Source organism: Bos javanicus, chromosome 9 (genome assembly GCF_032452875.1).
Source record: "Bos javanicus breed banteng chromosome 9, ARS-OSU_banteng_1.0, whole genome shotgun sequence".
Classification (NCBI taxonomy): domain Eukaryota; kingdom Metazoa; phylum Chordata; class Mammalia; order Artiodactyla; family Bovidae; genus Bos; species Bos javanicus.
The window spans coordinates 9882604-9907575 of NC_083876.1; the positions used below are offsets into that span (position 1 = coordinate 9882604).

At 44.3% G+C, this 24972-nt stretch overlaps 1 protein-coding gene across 4 annotated transcripts in view; it reads left to right on the plus strand.

The window, feature by feature from the left end:
- The first annotated feature begins 8995 nt into the window (after window positions 1-8995).
- Window positions 8996-24972, plus strand: part of SMAP1 (small ArfGAP 1) — a 189302-nt gene continuing 173325 nt past the window's right edge. The window contains exon 1 of one of the 4 annotated variants that reach the window (XM_061427139.1): window positions 8996-9314. In XM_061427139.1, the coding sequence (XP_061283123.1) occupies window positions 9197-9314 (118 nt within the window). In that variant the 5' untranslated portion in view covers window positions 8996-9196. The remainder of the gene's footprint in view (window positions 9315-24972) is intronic. The other 3 variants (XM_061427140.1, XM_061427142.1, XM_061427141.1) reach the window with 3 other exon arrangements.

Sequence of the window (24972 nt, forward strand, 5' to 3'; positions counted from 1 at the left end):
ACTGAGTGTCTTCACTTTCACTTTTCACTTTCATGCACTGGAGAAGGAAATGGCAACCCACTCCAGTGTTCTTGCCTGGATAATCCTAGGGACGGGGGAGCCTGGTGGGCTGCCGTCTATGGGGTTGCACAGAGTCGGACACGACTGAAGTGACTTAGCAGCAGCCAGTAGTTAGGACTTTGCACTCTCACTGCCGAGGGCCTGGGTTCAATCCCTGATTGAGGAACTAAGATCCTCCAAGCCCTTCAACACAACCAAAAACATATGTATATGTATATATTCATATATGTTAGTATATATATTTCAAATTTTACATTTCCCCTAGCCACCTTTTTTGAAATATAACTTGACACACAATGTTTCCCTTAAACATTGTGTAAATTTAACATGTACAGTGCCTTTTCACTTTCTTAATGGTATCTTTTGAAGAGCAGAAGTTCTAAATTTTAATAAACTCAGATTTTCAATATTTTTTCTTTTATGACCAGTGCATCTCATGTCCTAAGAAATCTAAGGTGGTAAAGGATAAATAATATTTTAAAGACAATTAAAAATAAACCTATGCCTATTTCCTTTCCCTTTGTCCTAAAAAATGATGCTACTTCTAGTTTAAAATTACTGAGATAATATGAACCATTTTGGTAAAAAGGTCAAGAATGAGAACGACAGAAAATTTCATGTATAAAATGTTTCATCCCACCAAGGTTACCAAGCTCAGAGGCCTGGCAGAAGAGGAATAGGCTCCTCTGATGACTAGGCAAAGAGGCTGAGTTCTTCAAGGACACATCCCCTCCATTTCCACCAAATGGTACACGGCTCATTATCAATAATTTTGGTGCTCCATATAAATCGGTTCTAGTTTGACTTTTTATATCTAAGATGAAACCAGTCAATCCTAAAGGAAATCAACCCTGAATATTCACTGGAAGGACTGATGCTGAAGCTGAATCTCCAATACTTTGGCCACCTGATGCAAAGAACTGACTCCTTGGAAAACACCCTGATGCTGGGAAAGATTGAAGGCAGGAGGAGAAGGGGGCGGCAGAGGATGAGGCAGTTAGATAGCATCACTGACTCAATGGACGTGAATCTGAGCAAAGTCCAGGAGAGAGTGAAGGACGAAGAAGCCTGGCATGGTGCAGTCCATGGGGTCACAAAGAGTCAGACACGGCTGAGCGACTGAACAACAACAATAAAAACAAAATAGGAATGAATTCGCAGTCTTATTGGGGCAGGCAAGGAACCCACAGGAAGGTTACAGAGTCAGTCTCCAGAAAGGACAGGTGTTCAGCTGTGAGGATGCAGGGAGCAGGATCAAATAGGTGCACAGACCTCCACAGGGATGAGCCATGCTGTCTCTATTTTTGGGTTACTCCTCTCATACTCAACTTCCAAGAGGACAGTGTCTAAATGACCTAATTTGGTCACATGCCCCTGGAGGTACAGGGACCTTAGGTGACAGCCCCTTCTTCATAACTGGATTCAACAGATGAAGGGGGTGATTTCCCCCAGGGAAAATCTGGGGTGTTTCTCCTGGCAGAGGTGGGGCTGGATTCTCGGAGGACAAAGTCAGTAAATGCCCAGTATACTCGAAAAAACGGCAGAACACACAGGCTTTGCCTTGTGTCTGTGTCTCTTACTTATGGTGACATAGCCTTTAGTCAATAATCTTTGAGTCTTCCCTCAAATAACTGGCCTGACTGAGTTGTATCACATCATTGCCCAGGCTACCTGTGTGAAAGCAGAAAATGTGACTACAGAAGAGCTTTGCTGTTGTTGTGATTGTTTTAAGTCTTGAAATTGACCACGCATTTCTGATTACTCAAGATTTTTGTAAGTTGTTGTTCACTTGCTCAGTCATGTCCAACTCTTTGCGGCCCCATGGACTGCAGCACACCAGGCTTCTTTACCCCTCATCATCTCCTGGAGTTTGCTCAAAATTATGTCCATTGAGTTGATGATGCCATCCAACCATCTCATCCCCTTTTCTTGCTGCCTTCAATCTTTCCCAGCATCAGGGTCTTTTCCAATGTACCAGCTCTTCACATTAGGTGGCCAAAGTATTGGAGCTTTGGCTTCAGCATCAGTCCTTCCAACGAATATTCAGGGTTAATTTCCTTTAGGATGGACTGGTTTGATCTCCTTGCTGTCCAAGGGACTCTCAGTGAAGAGTCTTCTCCAACACCACAATTTGAAAGCATCAGTTCTTCAGCACTCAGCCTTCTTTATGGTCCAATCACACCCATACATAGCCACTGGAAAAACCATAGTTTTGACTATACAGACCTTTGTTGGTAAAATAATGTCTCTGCTTTTTAATATGCTGTCTATGTTGGTCATAGCTTTTCTTCCAAGGAGCAAGTGTCTTTTAATTTCACGGCTGCAGTCACTATCTGCAGTGATTCTGGAGTCCAAAAATATAAAGTCTGTCACTGTTTCCATTGTTTCCCCATCTATTTGCCATGAAGTGATTGGACCAGATGCCACGATCTTAGTTTTTTGAATGTTGAGTTTTAAAGCCAGCTTTTTCACTCTCCTCTTTCACTTTCATCAAGAGGCTTTTTAGTTCCTCTTCACTTTCTGCCATAAGGGTGGTATCATCTTCATATCTGAGGTTATTGATATTTCTCTCAGCAATCTTGATTCCAGCTTGTGATTCATCCAGCCCAAAATTTCACATAGTGTACTCTGCTAGAAGTTAAATAAGCAGGGTGACAGCCTTGATATACTCCTTTCCCAGTTTTGAATCAGTCCATTGTTTCATATTAGGTTCTAAGTTGACATGCAGAAACTCTGTAAAATGTAATATTAAGTGGAGAAAGGATAAAAGACTCAATAGAATATAACATGATCCAGACCAGAAGTGAATTAGGGCAAATATAGACATATTTTTGTGTATTACATTCCCCTTTTTTACTTTATTTTTTGAAATTTATATTTAAAAATTTTATTTTATTAATATATTAGAATATAACTCATTAACAATGTTGTTTCAGTTTCAGGTGTACAGCAAAGTGATTCAGTTATACATGCATCTATCCTTTTTCAAATTCTTTTCCCATTTAGGTTGTTACATAATATTGAGCAGTGTTCCCTGCGCCATATAGTAGGTCCTTGTTAGTTATCCATTTTAAATATGGAACTGTGTACTGTCATTCTCAAGCTCTCTAGCTAGCCCTACCCCAGATTCCATTCTTTCAAAGTTACTTAAAAAGTTATGTTTCTCCACCTTCTGGTTACCAAAGGAGAAAATTAGAAGGGATAAATTAGGAGTTTGGGATTAACATATACAAACTATCATATATAAAATAGATGACCAACAAGGAGCTACTGTATAGCACAGGGAACTATACTCAGTATCTTATAATAACCTATAAGGGAAAAGAATTTGAAGAAGAATATGCATATAACTGAATCACTTTGCTATACAGCTGAAAGCAAGGCAACATTGAAAATCAACTATACTTCAATTTTAAAGAAAGACTTTGGAAATTTATGTTTCCCTACATTGAAGAGTACGATGCTGTGGGCTCTTGAGATACTTGCTCAAACCCACACATTCAGGAGGCAGGTGGGGGGCAAGCATCTGGAAGTCACACACCTTTAACACAGAGCACACGCTGCTCACCATCGGGTCCACGTGTCCCTAAAGGTCAGTGGAGAGTGAGTGCCCCACACCAGGTCGGTTGACTACAGGAAGCTCAAAGACGCTGATGGAACTGGCGTAAGGCTGAAAACGAAACAAAAACAAAATCTGGGTTTCTGCTCTTTGCGGTGGTTTGTCTTGTGTATGTTTACATATCGCTGAGTATGTGTGTGTGCTCCTCTGGCTTCAGAGCACTTGGCTTCTCTTTATTTTTTGTCATTGCTGGATCTAACTTGTTCTATACGGTTTTCCATCCTGAGCGGTAGCACAGCTTATGAAAAGAGCAGGGTCTGGATGCCAAAAAATGCACACAAGTCAGTCATGCTACTAAATATCTAGACAACTTTCAACAAAGTGCTCCACCTCTCTGAGTCCCGGTTTCTGCACTGGGCAGCAAGAATTTCAATTGTCCTTCTAGGTACACAGTCCACTTGCACTGCTGGTCCCCCTGGTATTAGGAGGGGTCATGCACTTGCTCTGGCCAGTGGGTTGAGACTGGGAGCAGGTGTGCGTCCCTAGGGAGAAGCCTTCAGACAGCTGTTGTTGTCATTGTTTAGTCACTCAGTTGCATCTGACTCTTTGCGACCCCATGGACTGTACCCAACAGGCTCCTCTATCCATGGGATTTTCCAGGCAAGAATACTTGAGTGGGTTACCATTTCCTTTTCCAGGAGATCTTCCCAATCCAGGGATCAGACTCGCATCTCCTGCATTGGCAGGCAGATTCTTTACTGCTGAGCCACCAGGGAAGCCTTATGACAGTTGTCATCTTGCCTTTTCCCTGAAAGATGACAGAGTCCTCTGGTCCTTGAGTGTGAAGCAGAGTCCCTACCAAGCCAATGCACAAGCCTATAGCATCACCATTCTGTTTGACATCATTAGGATTTAGGGGTTTGTTACTCAGCATGAATTAGCCCATCCTGGCTGCCATTTTCTTTCATGAATAGTGAGTTCAGTAGAATTTACCTCTGAGGTTGTTGTGGGGACTGTCAACACCCAATGGTTCCATCTGCTCTTACCCTTGTTCTCACGGCTCTCAGCAGACATGCCGCCTCCACCCTCCAGCCCCTCTTGTCCACGTCACTCCTCCGACTCACCTCCCCACCCTCCCATTGTCTCTCTTTTACGGTGTCCTCTGTGGAACCCTGGCTCCATTGTGTTCAGATTCTCTAAATTGTTTCTCATCTTTTTCTCCCCAACTGGAAACAGAATTTCAGAGCCTAAAGGGACCTCCCTTCTCTAAGAATCTGCAGAAACAAACCGTCAACCTCACTCCCAGCCACGAGCATCAATAGACATCTATAGACACCATGACATCCTAGACTCATCAGTACCAGTTCCTGCTCCTCCTTGGGAGCTGCCATCAGACCTGTCTTCTTTAGTTGTCAGCATCCATTTCCTAAGGACTCCTGATTGCCTCTCTTCCTGGGGAGCCCGTGGTCACTGGGCTGCTCTACCTGACCTCTCCCATGCAGTTCAGATACCTCCTTCCCTGTCCTCCCCTCTCCCATCCACGCTTCAGGTAAGCTCTGCTTCCTACCCATGAACCTACATCTTCTTTTTCTTCTAACCACCTCCACCTCTTCCTCAACATTTTATCTAAATCACAATCACAGGCCCTTGGGCGCCTCAGCAGATGATTCCTCTTCCCTTGTTCCTGGCTAGGGGCCGGTCATGCAGGAAAACAGTGCATAGTACGGACCCGTGACTACATGCTGTGTGTGTTGCCTAAAACTAAATGACTTTTCCAGAACAGCTAGCATTGCTGTTCACTCTTCTAGTCCATGGAGTTGCAAAGAGTTGGATACAACTGAGCAACTCATCACGCATGCTTACTTCTCAGAAACCCCTCCTTGAAAGGTCTCTCTTCTCTTCCTGGCCACATGTCACCTTTCTCTGTCCACTCATTTGGCTGGCAACCCCCATAGTTTTGTCTTCGGGATTTTCTATATGTTTTCCTCCAGGGAATCTCACCCACCCTATGGCTCCTATGACCATTTAAATGCAGAGGACTCCCAGTGACCAGCACCAGATTCTCTCTAGACAAGAGCTCTAGGAGTAGCTATGTGGTGTCCCATTAGACCTGGGGACACCTTATACTTAACATGCCCTGAAACAAACACCGTTTCTCCTCCGACCCCAAATCTGTGCTGTCCCTTCTATTTTGATCTGGCTTAATGGCATCACCGTTTACCTGTCTCCCGATTTGGAAACCTCCCTGTTGTTCTCACCTCCTTCCTCTCAACCCCTGCATACAGTCAGCTGCTAAATCTTGCTGCTTCTAATTTTAAAACATCATTTGATTCTGTCTCTCCCAAACCCTATGCTACTGGCTTAAAATAGGCTCTCAACATATCTTCTCTGGACTGTTTTTATAAGCTGTCTGTAGTCTGTTCTCCTGATAAATTTCCCCCTATCCCGTTCTCCAGCTTGCTGCTGTAGTTACAGAAAACAAAGCTAATCAGGTCTTTTCTCCGTGTAAAGGTTTCTGGCGGCTCTCTATGCCCAAAGGGAAAAATTCCAACTATGTAGTTTGGCTACAAAGCTCTTAACCTCCTGGTCCTTCTTCTTCTTCCTGATTCCTTTCCTCTGTTCATCTTCTTCATGCACATGCTGCTTTCTGCCCTCCCAGGCCCATTGCTTCTAGCACGACCATGCATTTTGAGAAGTCTGTACATATCTTGTTTCAAACTGTTCTGTTTGCTCCTCTCTCACCCTATTCACTTGAAAGCTTCCGACATCTGTTATAACCAAGTTTAAGCATCACATACTAGGTGAAGCCTTACCCAGTTCTTCCAATTCTTATATTGCTGTTCTGTTCCTTTGGCTCCCAGAGCACTATGTATTTGCTGCAGACTCTACAATGTGTCTCTTCATCTTTCTATTAATATGTTTGTCTCTCACCCTGGATAGACCGTAAGTTTCAGATTATTGGAGAACTGAATAGAAGTTGTTGAATACATGTTGATGAGTGAACACAGTGTTGTTTTTGGTACCAGTCTCTTCTGTTCTTCTTACTACATCTGTAACAGACAATCAACTTGAACTTAGGTTCTTAATACCTCCGGGCTGACCAGCTGGAGCCAGGCTATTCAGTCGTGTAGCCACCAGTGGCCACTAAACCCTTGAAGTTCTGCTAGTACAAGGTGAAATAAGCTGTAAGTGTAGAATACACACTGGATTTAAAAGACAATATCAAAAAGAGAATGTAAAAATGTCTCACTAATAACTTTTAAAATTATTCACATGTTGAAATGATAATATTTTGGATACACTGGATTAAATCAAATGTACTATTAAAATTAATTTCACCTGTTCCTTTATTTTTAAATGTGGTTACTATAACATTTAAAAGTACACATGTGGCATACATTATATTAAATGTAGATGTTGCTGTGACCCTTCAACCCATTACGTAGATGATCTCTTGGTGGTGAGCCTGTGTACTGTTTTTTGTTTTTTTCTTTCTGAATCCTTGCAGTGGAGGAATCTTTTCTGGCGGGGATAGGGAGACACTAAAAGATGATATTTGTTAACTGATTACTGCTGGACCAACTTTCCCAAAGCATCCCCTTACACTTGTTCCCCGTGCTACTCTCCTAGCGAAGAGTCTACAGGTTTTCTATCATCAGCTACTACATCGAGGCCAGATTGCTTTGTCTGGTGTCACCAGCCTTCTTCAATCCTGTTGCACTTGACTTATCCAGCCTCATCTCTCACTTGTGCTAAGTAGCATCCTTGTCCCTCTGTCTGTTTTCCAAGCTACTTGAAGTCTTTGTTTCTATGCCTGCTGCTCTTGCATAGAATCTCCCTCCCTGGCCCCTCTAAATCAAGCTAGCCTTAAAGATAATGGCTCCTAGTTCTGTCTCCCACATGACTTTTTTTCCGGCTTATTAGCACTTACTTTAATGTCCTCCTAGTTATTTTAAGAGTCATGCAGTTTAAGCTGTAACTAGTTCATTTACTCAACATCTGCACTGCCATCACCATTCAGTTTAATTCCAAAAACATTTTCTTCTGTGCCAAGAATGGGGCTAGGTGAGCCTGGGGTTGGGGGTCACGTTTCTGCAGGGCATGGGCTAGGAACTGGCCCGATAACGCACGGATTCCTGCCCAGTGCCTTTCCTAGCATTCGTCCCACCACAGGCCTGAGCCATATTTGTTCTGATTCCTTAGGTTCCATGTTAGAAACTGCTAGTATGCCACACCACACCAAAACATTCAGACTCCTTCACCCAGGGTTCAAAGTCCACGGGCCTGGCTTGCAAGCTCTGGGCTCTGAAAAAATGTCTTCTTTCCCTATTCTTGTGCATTAAAAGTGATTGTGATACAGCTTCTCCTTAAAGCGACCTGGCCCAGGGCCCTTCGTTCCTGGACCCCAGTCCTTCTCGCCCTTACGGGAGGGAGGCCTTACTCTGGTACTGAATCTCAGCTCCTGGATGGAGCAGTGGGGCCAAATCCTCTCACTCCTCCAGGCCACATGGCCCTTCTGTAGGACGTGTGTGTTAGTGTGTTAGTCGCTCAGTCGTGTCCGACTCCTTGCGACCCCATGGACTGTAGCCCGCCAGGCTCCTCTGTCCACGGAATTCTCCTGGCAAGAAGACTGGAATGGGTAGCCTTTCCCTTCTCCAGGGGATCTTCCCAGCCCAGGGATCAAACCTGTGTCTCTTGCATTGCAAGAAGATTCTTCACCGTCTTAGCCACCTGGGAAGCAAGGATGTCCCCATGTGTAGGATGCGGACAACACTATTCAGGCCTGTGTTAAGGACTGGATGACTTAATAGCTCAAGGCGCACAGTGGCCACCAACCGACGTCGGCCTTCAATAACACATGTCACAACCCCTACAATAGAACAGGCAGTTTTGCCTATTAGGTCCCATACGGGCCTCCAGCTTCAAGCCCAGTGTCTGTTTCCAACTTGCCGGTGAAGAAACGTTGAATGAATGACAGAATCCGCCCAGTTACGATTACTTCTGCCTTTCCAATGTCGTGCCGCAGGTGCAAAGGCAAAGAAGCACACGGAAAGGTCGTCCTTTACAGGGTCAGACTCGAGGTCCCCAGCGACGATAGCGTCTGCAGAGAGCGCGGAAGTCCACAAGCGCGTAAGGCGCGGCACCTTGCCGGAACCACCTGGGCTCCGGGCGCGAGCGGAAGCGCCCAGCGGTCCACTTTCGCGTAAGGCGCCGCACCTTCCCGGAACTACCTGTGCGCTAGACCGGAGCGGAAGCGCCCCGCGGGCTGGGTTCGTGGGAGGCCCGGCGCATGCGCGGCGCGTCAGCGTCCGTTCCTTCCGGCGGCGCCGCCCGGAAGCCTTGGCCCCGGCCCCTCCCCCTCGCCGGCTCGGCGGTGCGTGCGGGGCCGGCCCGGCGAGGAGGCGGGACACGTCGGCCCTGCCGCCTCCGCCGCCGCCGCCGCCCCTCCTCCTGCTCCAGCCGCCGCGGCCGCCGTTTCCCGGCTGAGTCCGAGCGGCCCCGGTGGCCCCCGGCGCGTCCAGCTGCGCGGCCCCTCGCCCGTCCCGCCCGGCTGCTGCCCGCGTCCACCCCGCCGCGATGGCGACGCGCTCGTGCCGGGAGAAGGCGCAGAAGCTGAACGAGCAGCACCAGCTCATCCTGTCCAAGCTGCTGAGGGAGGAGGACAACAAATACTGCGCCGACTGCGAGGCCAAAGGTAGCGCGGCGCGACCCTCGGGTCGGGGCTCCGGGGTCCCCTGCTCCCGCCGGGCCGGCGCGGGCCGCCTGGCAGGTGCCGCGGCGGGTGGGGCGGCCGGGCGGGCCGCGTTCTCCGCCCGGGCGCTGCGGGGCTGGGCGGCCGGGGCAGCCTCTGGCCGGCGACCGGGAGGACTGACTGTGCGCCGGTCCTCGGGGCAGTCCTCGAGTGGTCCTCCCGGCGATCCTCCCGGCACTCCTCGCCCGGGGCGCGCTCAGCGAGGCAGCTGGGGAAGGGCTTGAGGCTGGGCGTTCGTGCTGTGCTCCAGCCTGGATTTTGGCCCGAATGAGAAGGGGTTTCGTTAACGTGAGTCTTCTTGGACGCGGGGCTGCTTCTGTTGCTGAAGGTTTTAACTCGATTCTCTTCGACCGGCTAGTCCAGGGGAGTCTATATGTGGACCCTGGTCTGTGTGCCTCTTGAACGTCGAAGGGGTGTTCTTGAGATCCAGACATGAGAGGAACCTAATTTTAGTTTGTTCAGTTGGAGGGCTTCTGCCTCAGCCTTTGAAATAGACACTCTATTTTTAGCCTATACGTTTCGGCTTTGGAGAACTGATGTATATTTAATGTCTTATAAGTAATCTCACGGGAAACACGTTTCAGAGTTGTTTTTTTTTTTTTTTTTTTAAACAAACCCCTCATACGGCTAAAAATGAAACCCGGCTTATTTGTGAATTGGTGTCCCTGGTGAGAGACCGAGGGTTCTCCGGAGCCGCATTCAGTCTCTGGGAAGGTAATTGAAGATTTCTGCACTGTTTGACCTCGACTTTTCCTGAAGCTTTCCTGTTCTTCCTCAACGCTGTGTAAATGAGTCACGCCTCAGTGGGCAGGTGATACTTGACAAGACTCAGCCACACGCCATTGGCAGGTTCCTTTACTACCCTGACGGTCCTCGGCTACTGGGAGGTCGTGTGACTGGACTGGAAGTTTATGAAGCACTTTTCAGTATCATAGTAAAGTCACTTGGGGCCAATCTTTCAGGCAGTGAGTTGCACACGCCTGATTATTGCACTAATATTTACCTGATATGGGTTACGTGTGTGATTTTTGGAGAATGAATTCCTTTCTGTATTGAGGCTCTATTACTCATCACTACACTAGTGAAATACTGGAAAATGGGCCTTTAAAAGGCCAGTATTTGAGTTTATATTGTATGTATTTTGAGTAATGAATCAATCACATAGTTAGATGCTAGGAAGTATTAGATCTGTTCATTAAAGATTGAATAAGAATTTTAGCAGTTCCCTTTCTTTATTTATAGAAACTATTCAGAAATAATTTTTGTTCAGATTTCTTTCTGCCAAAAGGTACTTTGTAAAATCAGATTTTCACTAATGCTTCTTAAAATAATTTATAGGTTTAGAGAAAGCCATTGTTTACCACATGTTGACATTTGCGTTTATAGTTTTTGAGGTGGGAGAAGGATATAATCAGGTACTTCTCACATTAGGACAAAACTTTTACTTTTTCTGATGTGAGAAATAGCGAGCATTAGTATTCCTCACATGTTGGATTGCCACTGAGGTCAGTAGATGTGTATTGAATGGATGTCTTTTTTATTTTGGTTTTGTTTGGTCTTGTGTGTGTGGTTTTGTTTTTGAGAACTGGAGGAAGTGAGACAGAAGAGAGTACCGAGAGCTCAAGGATGTGGTTGGTGTGAAGGGCATGAGCCACAGTCAGGATTTAGAAAGGTCAGCGCTTTTTCCTGATGCTACTGAATCTAGGATAGTGTTAAGACGATCTTCTAAATTATTTCATTGTTTCATCTTGGTCCTTCAAGGGGAAAAAAAAAGGCAAATAGTTCAAAGCACTTACTGGTTGAATGAAACTTGATTTCATAGTTGTAATAATTGAAAAAAATTGACACAGTAAGGCAGTTGCTATGATTAAATATATTTTGTAAAGTTTTTGAGTCTTTGGTATGATCTAGAAATCTTGGTTTATTTCTTGATTTTGGATTTATTATGTATACCAGATGACAGGGCTTCTTATGTGGCGCTAGTGGTAAAAAACTAGCCTGCCAGTGTAGGGAGACATAAGAGACCTGGGTTCAATTCCTGGGTCAGAAGGATCCCGCTGGACGAGGGCTTGGCAACCCATTCCAGTATTCTTGTTTGGAGAAGCCCATGGACAGAGACACTCGGCGGGCTACAGTCCATAGGGTTGCAAAGAGTCAGACACGACTGAAACGATTTGACACCACGCACGCGTGTGTGCCAATTGACATAGTAAATGTAGGTAGTGAAATTCTGATTGTACTTTTTTTCAAAATTGGAGCATAAAATTGTTTTATTTAATTGCTATTGTTGCTAAGTTGTGTCCACTTCTTCTGTGATCCCATGGACTGTAGTCCACCAGGCTCCTCTGTCCATGGGGTTTCCCAGGCAAGAAGACTGGAGTGGGTTGCCATTTCCTTCTGCACGGCATCTTCCCAACTGTGGGATGGAACCCATGTCTCCTGCAATGGCAGGCAGATTCTTTACCACTGAGCCACCAGGGAAGCCCCTGGAGGATAATTGCTTTACAATTAAATATACTTTTAAAAGACATGCTAAAGGTCTTATTTTTACAGTTCAGTTATTATAAGTGGTTCCATACTGTATATGTGTATTGATGTTTTTTTTTTTTTTCTTCACTGCCTAATAAACTGCATCAAACTTTTCATGTATTTTGAAGCTATTTCCTAGTTAACTTAATTTTCTTTCTTAAAAAGTATGCTTCCCCCATGGGTCTTTGTACCAGAACTAGACTTTAGGGCTAGAGATTTCCCTCTTCTATTGCCTTATACCAACTGGCAGAAGTTTGTCCCTTGGATTTTGACGTTTTCTTACTGGGTCACCCGTGTGTGCTTCCTGATTTTGATAGTATTTGGGAAGGGAGGAAGGAGCAAAGGATGGAATAGGTGCCAGTTTCCTGCTCTTGGTCCTACTCTTAGCAAGTCTGTTGAGCGACTGGAGAGTAAGAGCAAGCAGATGGTGCCGCCCTTCCTCTCTCAGGCCTTGGTGGGCTCTCCGCACGACTTTGAAAGCAGTTCTGTCGGTGACTAGTTGGCAGCACTTCACGGAGCAGGGAGGATTTAGAGCCCCTTGCTGACTTAAAGTGTACTCTTCACTGTTTGAAGTATTTATCATCTGCAGTAAATATTAGCTGTCACTCTGAGCATGTATAGGTTGGCATGAAAAATGCATCTCTTGCCTTGTAAGTTTTGGGGTGGTTGGAATCAGAAGATGCTTGAACCCTAGAGACTGCCTGGTATGGAGAGGTATGATCTCTTGACCCAGATCAAACACTCATTTCTTCACAGTCTTGACTTGAGGACACACTGCTAAGTGCTGTATCGGATTCGAGCACTAAACTTGCTGCAAGACCCTAAAGGAGCTTGTTTGGTGGGGGCTGCATTTTTGCACATGAGTCCTTTCAGCACATGCAGCATTTCAGAACAGTGCACTCAGGACACTGTTGGAACAGTGTGAGCCGTGCCTCGCTGGCCACTTACTGTGGACTGCTGCTCGCCTTGCACCTAGCTTGTGTCCCTTGATTGTCTTCACAGCGCCTAGAGTGCTGTCTCAGGGCCTTTGCACATGCTCTTTTCTTTTGCCCAGGAAGCTGACAATTTTTATCTGGTCAGTTTACCTATCTTCCAGTTTCTGCATAAGTGTCTCTTCAAGGGAATTGATTCTCTCTGATCTTCCCAGGTTAGATTAGGCTTCCATTTATACATGTGAGACGCACCTTGAGTTTTTTATTACACTCACCACAGTTGTAATTAAACATTATTTGGGTAATTATTGGGAAATCGGGGATTGGATTGTAGCTCTGAGACGGAAGGGACCTTGTCTGTCTTGTTTTGCCTTGTAGCCCCAGTCCTGGGCGCAGCAGGTGAGATGCAGCTCAGCAGATACCTTTGAAAGGGCGGATGTGAAAGCACAGAGCTGAGGACAGGCGGCAGATATGTGGATGAGTGTACACCTTTCGGCCTGTGGGTAAACTTTGTTGGCAAAGTAATATCTCTGCTTTTGAATATGCTGTCTTAAAGCACGATCAGACTTGGCAGTGACTGGTCAGAGGAGGAACTGGAGTGGCGAGAGCCAGCCACCTGGTCACTTGCTTATAATAGTGGTCCCGGCCAGAATGTAAGAGGACTTGAACTGTCCTAAGGTGAATGTATTGTAAGTCAGCGGATAGGACAGGAAACGGAACCACTGGAGCCATCATGATATCTGTTAAGTAGACCCTCCACAACACTGTCGAAAGGGCTGGAGGAGCTGAGGTCAGGGAATCTCTCCTGGCCTTCTGATTTCAAGGCCACACACCACTGCCTCTGCCACCACTGCCGCGGCTGCATCTCTCCCTTCAGCTGATTGGACAGCCAGGCTGCTGTGGCCAGTCAGTGCCTATTGGGCATATATGTCGGCTGTCCTAACTGTGGAAAGATGGCAGCTGCCAAGCCTGTGCCATCCACATGCCCTGCTGCAGACCTAACTTAGGTCCAGTCCTCTCCCATCAAGGGAGCCTAGGCTTTCTGACCTCTTCACAAATTAGAAGAGTGAAATGGAGCTGTGAGACCCAGTCCTAGAGGCCACTACAGGCAGCTGAGGGTGGTGAACATTTTTCATTAACTGTTACTTTAAAATAGGTTTATATAGGAACCCTGAAATAACAAAGTAATTCTTACTAAAAAGTACAATTCACCTCTAGGAACTGGTGTTTATAATGATGTTAATACTTGTAGGATAAATTTATGTAAACAGAAGTCTGTGATTATAATTTCTCTAAGTTCAGGTCAGTTCAGTTGTGTCTGACTCTGCGACCCCATGGACTGCAGCACGCCACGTCTCCCGGTCCATCACCAACTCCTGGAGTTTACTCAGACTCATGTCCATTGAGTTGGTGATGCCATCCAGCCATCTCATCCTCTGCCGTCCCCTTCTCTTCCCGCCCTCACTCTTTCCCAGCATCAGGGTCTTTTCCAGTGAGTCAGTTCTTCGCATCAGGTGGCCAAAGTATTGGAGTTTCAGCCTCAGCATCAGTCCTTCCAAAGAGTGTTCAGGGTTGATTTCCTTAAGGATTGGCTGGTTGGATCTCCTTGCAGTCCAAGGGACTCTCAAGAGTTTTCTCCAACACCACAGTTCAAAAGCATCAATTGTTCGACGCTCAGATTTCTTTATAGCCCAACTCGCACACCCATACATGATTACTGGAAAAATGAAAGCTTTGACTAGATGGACCTTTGTTGGCAAAGTAATATCTCTGCTTTTTAACATGCTGTCTAGGTTGGTCATAGCTTTTCTTCCAAGAAGCAAGCCGCCTTTTAATTTCATGGCTGCAGTCACCATCTGCAGTGATTTTGGAGCCCAAAAAAATAGTCTGTCTCAGTTTGTATTGAAGTGATGGAACCGGATGCCATGATCTTAGTTTTCTGAATATTGAGTTTTAAGCCAACTTTTTCACTCTCCTCTTTCACGTTCATCAAGAGGCTCTTTAGTTCTTCTTTGCTTTCTGCCATAAGGGTGGTGTCATCTGCATATCCGAGGTTATTGATATTTCTCCTAGCAATCTTGATTCCAGCTTGTGCTTCTTCCAGCCCAGCGTTTCTCATGATGTACTCTGCTTAGAAGTTAAATAAGCAGAGTGACAATATACAGCTTTGACATATTCCTTTCCCAATTTGGAACCAGTCTGTTGTTCCATATCCAGTTTTAACTGTTGCTTCCTGACCTGCATACAGATTTCTCAGGAGGCAGATCAGATGATTTGGTATTCCTGTCTCTTTCAGAATTTTCCACAGTTTGTTGTGATCCACACAGTCAAAGGCTTGGCATAGTCAGTAAAGCAGAAATAGATGTTTTTCTGGAACTCTCTTGCTTTTTTGATGATCCAGTGGATGTTGGCAATTTGATCTCCGGTTCCTCTGCCTTTTATAAATCTAGGTTGAACATATGGAAGTTCATGGTTCACGTACGGGCTTGGAGACTTTTGAGCATTACTTTGCCAGCATGTGGGATGAGTGCAATTAGTGGTCGGGACATAGACTTGGGTTACTGTGATATTGAATGGTTTACCTTGGAAACGAACAGAGATCATTCTGTTGTTTTTGAGATTGCATCCAAGTACTGCATTTTGGACTCTTTTGTTGACTATGATGGCTACTCCATTTCTTCTAAGGATTCCTGCCCGCAGTAGTAGATATAATGGTCATCTGAGTTAAATTCACCCATTCCAGTCCATTTTAGTTTGCTGATTCCTAAAATGTTGACGTTCACTCTTGCCATCTCCTGTTTGACCACTTCCAATTTGCTTTGATTCATGGGCCTAACATTCCAGGTTCCTGTGCAATATTGCTCTCTAGAGCATTGGACTTTGCTTCCATCACTAGTCACATCTACAGCTGGGTGTTCTTTTTGCTTTGGCTCCATCCCTTCATTCTTTCTGGAGTTACTTCTCCACTCTTCTCCATGTTGGAGAAGTAGCACATTGGGCTCCTACTGACCTGGGGAGTTCATCTTTCAGTCTCCTGTAATTTTGCCTTTTCATACTGTCCATGGGGTTCTCAAGGCAAGAATACTGAAGTGGTTTGCCATTCCCTTCTCCAGTGGACCACGTTTTGTCAGAACTCTCCACCATGACTGGTCCATCTTGGGTGGCCCTACACGGCATGGTTCATAGTTTCATTGAGTTAGACGAGGCTCTGGTCCGTGTTACCAGATTGAGTAGTTTTCTGTGATTGTGGTTTTCATTCTGTCTGCCCTCTGATGGAGAAGGATAAGAGGCTCATGGAAGCTTCCTGATGGGAGAGACTGACTGAGGGGGAATCTGGGTCTTGTCCTGATGGGCGGGGCCATGCTCAGTAAATCTTTAATCCCATTTTCTGTTGATGATCGGGGCTGTTTTCCCTCCCTGATATTTGACCTGAGTCCAGTAATGGTGCAGGTAATGAGGATAACAGTGGAAACAGTGTCAGACTTTATTTTTGGGGGCTCCAAAATCACTGCAGATGGTGACTGCAGCCATGAAATTAAAAGATGCTTACTCCTTGAAAGAAAAGTTATGACCAACCTAGATAGCATATTAAAAAGCCAGAGACATTACTTTGCCAACAAAGGTCTGTCTAGTCAAGGCTATGGTTTTTCCTGTGGTCATGTATGGATGTGAGAGTTGGACTGTGAAGAAGGCTGAGCGCCGAAGAATTGATGCTTTTGAACTGTGGTGTTGGAGAAGACTCTTGAGAGTCCCTTGGACTGCAAGGAGATCCAGCTAGTCCATTCTAAAGGAGTTCAGCCCTGGGTGTTCTTTGGAAGGAATGATGCTAAAGCTGAAACTCCAGTACTTTGGCCACCTCATGCGAAGAGTTGACTCATTGGAAAAGACTCTGATGCTGGGAGGGATTGGGGGCAAGAGGAGAAGGGAACAACAGAGGATGAGATGGCTGGATGGCATCACTGACTTGGTGGACATGAGTTTGAGTGAACTCCGGGAGTTGGTGATGGACAGGAAGGCCTGGTGTACTGCGATTCATGGGGTTGCAAAGAGTTGGACACAACTGAGCGACTGAACTGAATGAGGATAATGGGGACCTCTTTCAGAAGGGGGTCTGCTGCATTCAGTGCCCCCGACCCTGCAGCAGCCACCGCTGACCCACGCGTTTGCTAGAGACTTCGGACCCTCATGGGCAAGTCTGGGTCAGTCTCCTGTGGGGTCACTGCTCCTTTCTCCTGGGTCCTGGTGCACATAAGGTTCTGTTTGTTTCTTCCAAGAGTCTTGTTTCCCAGTCCTGTGTAAGCTCTGGCGGCTCTATGGTGGGGTTAATGGCGACCTCCTCCAAGAGGGCTTATGCCATACCCAGGTCTGCTGCACCCAGAAAAGAGACCTATCAATCTAAAGTTTCTCTCAGAATGTTAAACTTCAGTCTGATGCTCTGTTCCCAGAATTCTGTGGATTCTCAGGTTTCCCCTTTTGATTATGTGTAGAGTTCTGACATTGGAGCTGGTATGGAAAACACGCGTCTCTCTGACTCATCAGTTTATAACTTTGGCTGCATGTGGTCCCCTGCTTTTTTTCTCCCAGTTCATCGTCTTCGTCTTTCTTTTTTTAAAGATTGAAATGTTCATCCTGCTGCTGCTGCTAAGTCACTTCAGTCGTGTCCAACTCTGTGTGACCCCATAGACGGCAGCCCACCAGGCTCCCACATCCCTGAAATTCTCCAGGCAAGAACACTGGAGTGGATTGTCATTTCCTTCTCTAATGCATGAAAGTGAAAAGTGAAAGTGAAGTTGCTCAGTTGAATCTGACTCTTAGTGACTCCGTGTACTGCAGCCTACCAGGCTCCTCTGTCCATGGGATTTTCCAGGCAAGAGTACTGGAGTAGGGTGCCATAAAACCATAATTCAAAAAGATGCATATATCTCGGTGTTCATTGTAGCACTATTTACAGTCAGGACATGAAAGCAACCTATCCATCAAAAGATTAATGGGTAAAGAAATTGGGGTACATAGACACAATGGAATATTACTTGGCCATAAAAAGAAACAAATTTGAGTCTGTTGAATTGAGGTGGATGAACCTAGAGCCTGTTATACAGTATAAAGTAAGTCAGAAAGAGAAAAACAAATATCATATATTAATGCACATACATGGAATCTAGAAAAATGGTACCGATCAACCTATATCCAGGGCAAGAATAGAGACACAGATGTAGAGAACTGGCCTGTCAACGCTGGGGAGAAGGAGAAGGTGGGATGGACTGAGAGAGCAGCAGTGACATATATACATTACCATCTGTGATGTAGATTGCTAGTGGGGAGCTGCTGTGCAACACAGGGAGCTCGGCCCGGTGCTCTGTGACGATTTAGAGGGGTGGAAAGTGGGGAGGAAGGCTCCAGAGGGAGGGGATATATGTAAACTTATGGTTCACGTTGTGTGGTGGAAACAAAAAAAGCAATTATCCAGTTAAAAAGAACTGATTCAGTTATAAACAAGTGAAATACGTTAGGAACGATACATCATTTATGTTGAATGAGTGTCTAAACATCAGTATTTTGTAGCCTCAAAAATAAATCAATAATTAAAAAATAGTTACTATAAAGTATAGGCTTTCATGACTTGATTTCAGTACTTAAGTGAATTTGTATCTTAATTCTTGCTGTATAAGATGTGTATATAGCCCTTACTGACCTTTATGGACTCCAACCCATTCTCTCTGTAAGGCAAGGTCAAATATTGACATTATAATTCTGTACATTGTAAACTCAAGCCTTTTCCTTGCTGCTGCTGCTGCTATTACCAGTCTTTTCCCTGGATAGAATCAACTCATTTTTCTCTTCTCAATAGAGGAAGATCAAAGAAACTTGGAAACCGTTTTGTTTCAGTTGCAATTATTATCAAAAGTGTTGACTGTGTTACATGCTGACCACTGTAAAAAGTTGATTTAACAAACATACAATTTTTGTTGGTAAGTCAGTATTTTCTGGGCACTGCAAAGGTCAAGTATCATGTCAGGTACTGTCAAATGTGCTAAAAAAGTTCTGGATGTGGTCCATAAAGTAGTTAGGGATCTCAGTAGATAAGAAACAATGATCAGTTAAATTGTAATCTATGTGTAGATTATAGGTTCATTAGAAATTTAGTATTGGGAAAATTCATTGTAATTTGGTGAAGGTAAAACTGTAAGGTTGAAAATTCAAACAAACAAAAAACTAAGGTTCAGTTTAGTTCAGTAGCTCAGTCATGTCCGACTCTTTGCGACCTCATGAATTGCAGCACGCCAGGCCTTCCTGTCCATCACCAACTCCTGGAGTTCACTCAGACTCACGTCCATCGAGTCAGTGATGCCATCCAGCCATCTCATCCTCTGTCGTCCCCTTCTCCTCCTGCCCCCCAATCCCTCTCAGCATCAGAGTCTTTTCCAATGAGTCAGCTCTTGGCATCAGGTGGCCAAAATACTGGAGTTTCAGCTTTAGCATCATTTCTTCCAGAGAAATCCCAGGGCTGATCTCTTTCAGAATGGACTGGCTGGATCTCCTTGCAGTCCAAGGGACTCTCAAGAGTCTTCTCCAACACCACAGTTCAAAAGCATCAATTCTTCGGCACTCAGCCTTCTTCACAGTCCAACTCTCACATCCATACATGACCACAGGAAAAACCATAGCCTTGACTAGACAGACCTTTGTTGGCAAATTAATGTCTCTGCTTTTCAATATGCTATCTAGGTTGGTCATAACTTTCCTTCCAAGGAGTAAGCGTCTTTTAATTTCATGGCTGCAGTCACCATCTGCAGTGATTTTGGAGCCCCCAAAAATGAAGTCTGACACTGTTTTCACTGTTTCCCCATCTATTTCCCATGAAGTGATGGGACCAGATGCCATGATCTTCGTTTTCTGAATGTTGAGCTTTAAGCCAACTTTTTCACTCTCCACTTTCACTTTTATCAAGAGGCTTTTTAGTTCCTCTTCACTTTCTGCCATAAGGGTGGTGTCATCTGCATATCTGAGGTTATTGATATTTCTCCCGGCAATCTTGATTCCAGCTTGTGTTTCTTCCAGTCCAGCATTTCTCATGATGTACTCTGCATAGAAGTTAAATAAGCAGGGTGACAATATACAGCCTTGATGTACTCCTTTTCCTATTTGGAACCAGTCTGTTGTTCCATGTCCAGTTCTAACTGTTGCTTCCTGACCTGCATACAGATTTCTCAAGAGGCAGGTCAGGTGGTCTGGTATTCCCATCTCTTTCAGAATTTTCCACAGTTTCTTGTGATCCACACAGTCAGAAGCTTTGGCATAGTCAATAAAGCAGAAATAGATGTTTTTCTGGAACTCTCTTGCTTTTTCCATGATCCAGTGGATGCTGGCAATTTGATCTCTAGTTCCTGTGCCTTTTCTCAAACCAGCTTGAACATCAGGAAGTTCATGGTTCACGTATTTCTGAAGCCTGGCTTGGAGAATTTTGAGCATTACTTTGAGTGACTTCACTTTACTAGCATGTGAGATGAGTGCAATTGTGCAGTAGTTTGAGCATTCTTTGGCATTGCCTTTCTTTAGGATTGGAATGAAAACTGACCTTTTCCAGTGCTCTGGCCACTGCTGAGTTTTCCAAATTTGCTGGCGTATTGATAGATACACAAATTATATAGTGCTTCATTCTTGCCAGCCACTGGTGGCAAGTATTTATCAAGTATTTATCAAATATTTTACACATATTAACATATAATTAGTCCTCAATGTAATCTTTTGAGGTTGGTAATACAAGTGAAGGAAACTGAGGCACACAGAACTTAAGTAACTTCCCAGTGTTGCCCAGTTGGGAAATGGTAGAGCCAGAAATTTTTTCATGAAAAAATTTTTTGATGGCTACCATATATTTCAGGCACTTTTCTGGGAGCTGGGAATTAATCGAGGAACAGGAAGATGAAGTCTACATTAAAGGATTTGCTGGTCTGTTGGAAGCAGGATTGATTCCAGAGTTGGCCCCTGAGTGGCATCCGGGGGCTTGGATGTGGAAGGGTCTCATCACCCTAAGTCATGTCGGTCACTGTGCCTAAACTCATTGTGCATATAGTATGGTTTCTTCTGGACACCTCTTTTTCTTCTGGGAGTCTGGAGATTGCATATGGGCTAGGCAAGCTCGCAGGTAAAAGCCCTAGGCACGGAATCTCTGAAGAGCTTCCCTGGCTGGCAGCATTTCACACCCACTGTCTGAACTCACTGTGGAGAAGTTTGTTGAGTGCAGCCCCGCTGGAAGAGGCCTTCTGCACACCTGTGCCTGATTTCTCCCGGATTTCACGTTTCGTACCTTTTCCTTTTGCCAGTACGCTTGGTATCCTTCTGCTGTAAGAAATCGTAGCCGTGAGTACACATGTACGTTGAGTCCTCTTAGTGAAGTAGCACACTTGCGGGTAGACTTGGGGACCTTACAGCGTTGTTTGATAGTGTGTGTTTTCCTCCAGTATATTGGCAGACCCGACTTCCCAGGTGGCTCAGTGCTTTGGAATCCCCCTGACAAGCAGGAGACTCAGGTTGACTCCCTGGGTCAGGAAGATTCCTCTGGAGGAGGATAAGGCAACCCCCTCCAGTATCCTTGCCTGCAAAATCCTGTGGACAGAGGAACCTGGGGGGCTACAGTCCTTGGGGTCGCAGAGGGTCAGACACAGCTTAGCAACTAAACAACGACAGTATCAGCAGACAATATCAGCAGACCACGTCAGTGTTTCAGCATATCTCAGCTATCTCTAGAACCCAGCCTAGGAGTATTGGCCAGAGGAGCAGGTATAAGCATTAGAGGAAATTCCCAGCTTTACTGGATGAGATGGAGTTGGGAATCTGGACCATAGAGTCAAGATTTTGAACCCAGGAGATTTAGCTCCAGAGTGTGTGTTGCTAGCTGCATGTTACATGCTTGAAAGAAAATACATGCTTTTGTAGTTGAAATTTGTGATAGAAGAGATTATTTTGAGGGAAGAGATTATCACCTTCAAGCTGACATAAGGGCTTCCCTGGTGGCTCAGTTGATAAAGAATCTGCCTGCAGTGCAGGAGACTCTGGTTCAATCCCTGGTTTGGGAAGATCCCCTGGAGAAGGAAACGGCAACCCACTCCAGTAACCTGGGAAGTTCCATGGACAGAGGAGCGGGCTACAGTCCATGGGTTTGCAAACAGCCGATGAACACAACTTAGCAAATAAAGCACCACCACCACCACCAGACGTAAGGTCTTCGTCAGAGAGGTTATTGCTAAATGTATTCAAGTGTGGGCAGAGTCTTTGTTTTACTTTATCTCTTTGCTTTTAATAGCATAACCAGCCTAACTTCAAAATACCAATTTCAACAAAACAGAATTTTTTTTTCTGATGACTAAACTTTATTCTATGAATTGATCAAATCAACAGAGAAGTCCTTAAGTGTTTTTGTTTGGAAGGGGGGTCTTCCGTATAACTTGTTTCTGTTTCTGCAGTTACATCCTTAGGTCAGGTACTGATTATCTCCCTGTACCATAGAATTAGCACGGTAGAATTGGAAAGCAGTGTCCTTGGGTAAGTTAGTAAAGCCAGGTGTGAGTCTAAGCTTTGCTTCTAGACTCTGCTAGAAGGGACAAGCAGGGACAACTGCTTGGTGACCAGTTGTCCCTGTCCTTGTTGAGCCTCACTGCAAAGATTTATTTCATCTCCCTCATGGTCTGTGCTGGTTCCTGAATTCCCTGCCTCTTGTTGCTTCTATGCTAGTATTTACTATTATTGTTAATTAAAAACCTCTGTTATTGAGGGTCTATAATTATTATTGAGGGTATAAAATATTTGGGGGTCTTACTGAACTTTGAATCATGATCAGACCTTTGTATTTTTTAAAGACTTCACTGATGACTTACGTCTTGCTGAGCAAATTTACGTGTCACTGTTTTTAATTAGCTTCAAGGCATATCATGTAGCTAACAGGAATATTCTTTACTGGTTGAGAAGTCTTCCATGTGAAAACTTTTCATTTTACTGCTTTCTTGGAGTAGAGTAAAATTAAAGAAATCCCCACCTCTTCCAGTCAACTACTAAAGCCAAGATATGGGTTCAGTCATCATTTTAAAGAGGAGACCTGTAGGTGCATTTTCAGTTAGTCATGTACATTTATCAGTGGCAGTATTTTTTGCCTAAGATGTTACATGGAGTTTTGTTAACTGCGAATGGCATTTACCTATAATATCATATAGAAATGACTTTTTGAAAGTATTTTGCTTAAGACAAAATAAGAGCTTACATGAGATGCTATTGGAAATTTGTGCTGGTTTCATGTTCATATGCATTTCGAGTGGTAAATGTAAGGACTTTGAGGGTCCAAAGGGGAGATAATTATAATCTTGCTAGTAATCCTCCATTCTTTTCACTCCCCGCTCCACAACAACTTTTGGTCTTCATTTTCTGAGATCCAAGTGGTTGCTTCTAAGAGTCATTGATGACAGATCCTCAGATGTTTCCCACTGATCTTTTTTAAAGAGTGTGTTTCAAGTGATCATCTTGAATACCAACTTAAAAAGAAAATCAAAGGAATTTTTAAAATTTTGTAACAAATCATATTTAGGATAGCTTTATCTTCCAGTGTAAGAAGATTTACAAAAAATTATGATTTATTCTGGACTTTAAAAAAATTGAAGTATAGTTGGTTTATAATGTGTTTCAGGTGTGCAGCATAGTAAATCAGTTATAAATTTTTTCAGGTTATTTTCCTTTATAGATTATTATAAGATGTTGAATATAATTCCCTGTGATATACAGTAAATCCTTGTTGCTTATCTGTTTTATGTAGAGTAGTCTGTGTCTGTTAATCCCATACTCCTAATTTGTCCCTCCCCTCACCTTTGATAACCATTTATTTGTTTTCTCTGTCTTTGAGTCTGGACCACCAGGAAATTCTCAGTGTGTTAGTTTTTAGATTCCCCATATAAATGTTATCATATACTTGGTCTTGTCTGATTTACTTCACTAAGTGTAGTATTTTCTAGGTCCAACCATTCATTCTTGTTTTGGCTGGGTAACATTCAACTCTGTGTGTGTGTGTGTGTGTGCGCGCGCACTCGCGTGTGCGTGTGCGCACGCATATAGTCTAGACTTTTGGTAGTAGTTCATTCAGTTCTACTTGTGAAAGGTGCTTTTGGTGTAGGGTGGTGATAGTGCGTGGTGCCAAAAAGCTAGCAGAAGTATATTTACTGAAGTGAAATGATCATCACTAGTATATTAATTTCCTATTGCTGATACTAGAAATCATCACAAACCTAGTGACTTAAAACAACACAAATGTATCATCTTATATTGGAGGTTGGTGTCCAAAATGAGTCTTACTGAGCTAAAATCAAATGTGTTCCTTTGGGAGACTCTAGACAGAAACTGTTTTCCAACTTAAGAGCTCACCTGGGATGCGTGCTTCTTGGCCACTTCCTCCATCTTCATGGTGCTGTCTTCAGATCTCTCGCTCTCTGCTTACGTCACTGCCATGATTATGTTGAGTGTACCTAGATAATTCAAAAGAACACCATCTCAGTGCCCTTAATTATATCTGCAAAGTTTCTTTTGCCATGGAAGGTAACGTATTTACAGATCTAGATACTGGATGTCTATGGAGTCATTGTTCTGCTTACTACAAGTGGATTTGTGATAAAAAGTTATATATTGAACCTAGATTTTTATAATAGGTACTGCTTGGGATATACTTAAGAGGGCATAGGATGGTGAAAGTGAAAGTTGCTCAGTCGTGTCCAACTCTTTGCGACCCGATGGAATTCTCCTGGCTAGAACACTGGAGTGGGTAGCCTTTCCTTTCTTCATGGGATCGTCCCAACCCAGGGATCGAACCCAGGTCACCCACACTGCAGGCAGATTCTTTACCAGCTGAGTTACAAGGGAACCCCATAGGAAGGTGAAGGGAATACAGTTTAAGTTAGACATTCTCGCAGAAATTGTTTTTAAAATCTCTGAAGCACTCGAGTAATTTAACAGTTGCAACGTGACCATTTATGTAGAAAATCCTTAAAAATTTATTTTTAAAAAGTATTAGAACCAGTAATTGAGTTTATCAAGGTGATTGTAGAAAAATTAACTATCCCTATATACCATCAACAAACAGTTGGAAGTTGAAATAAAAATTACCA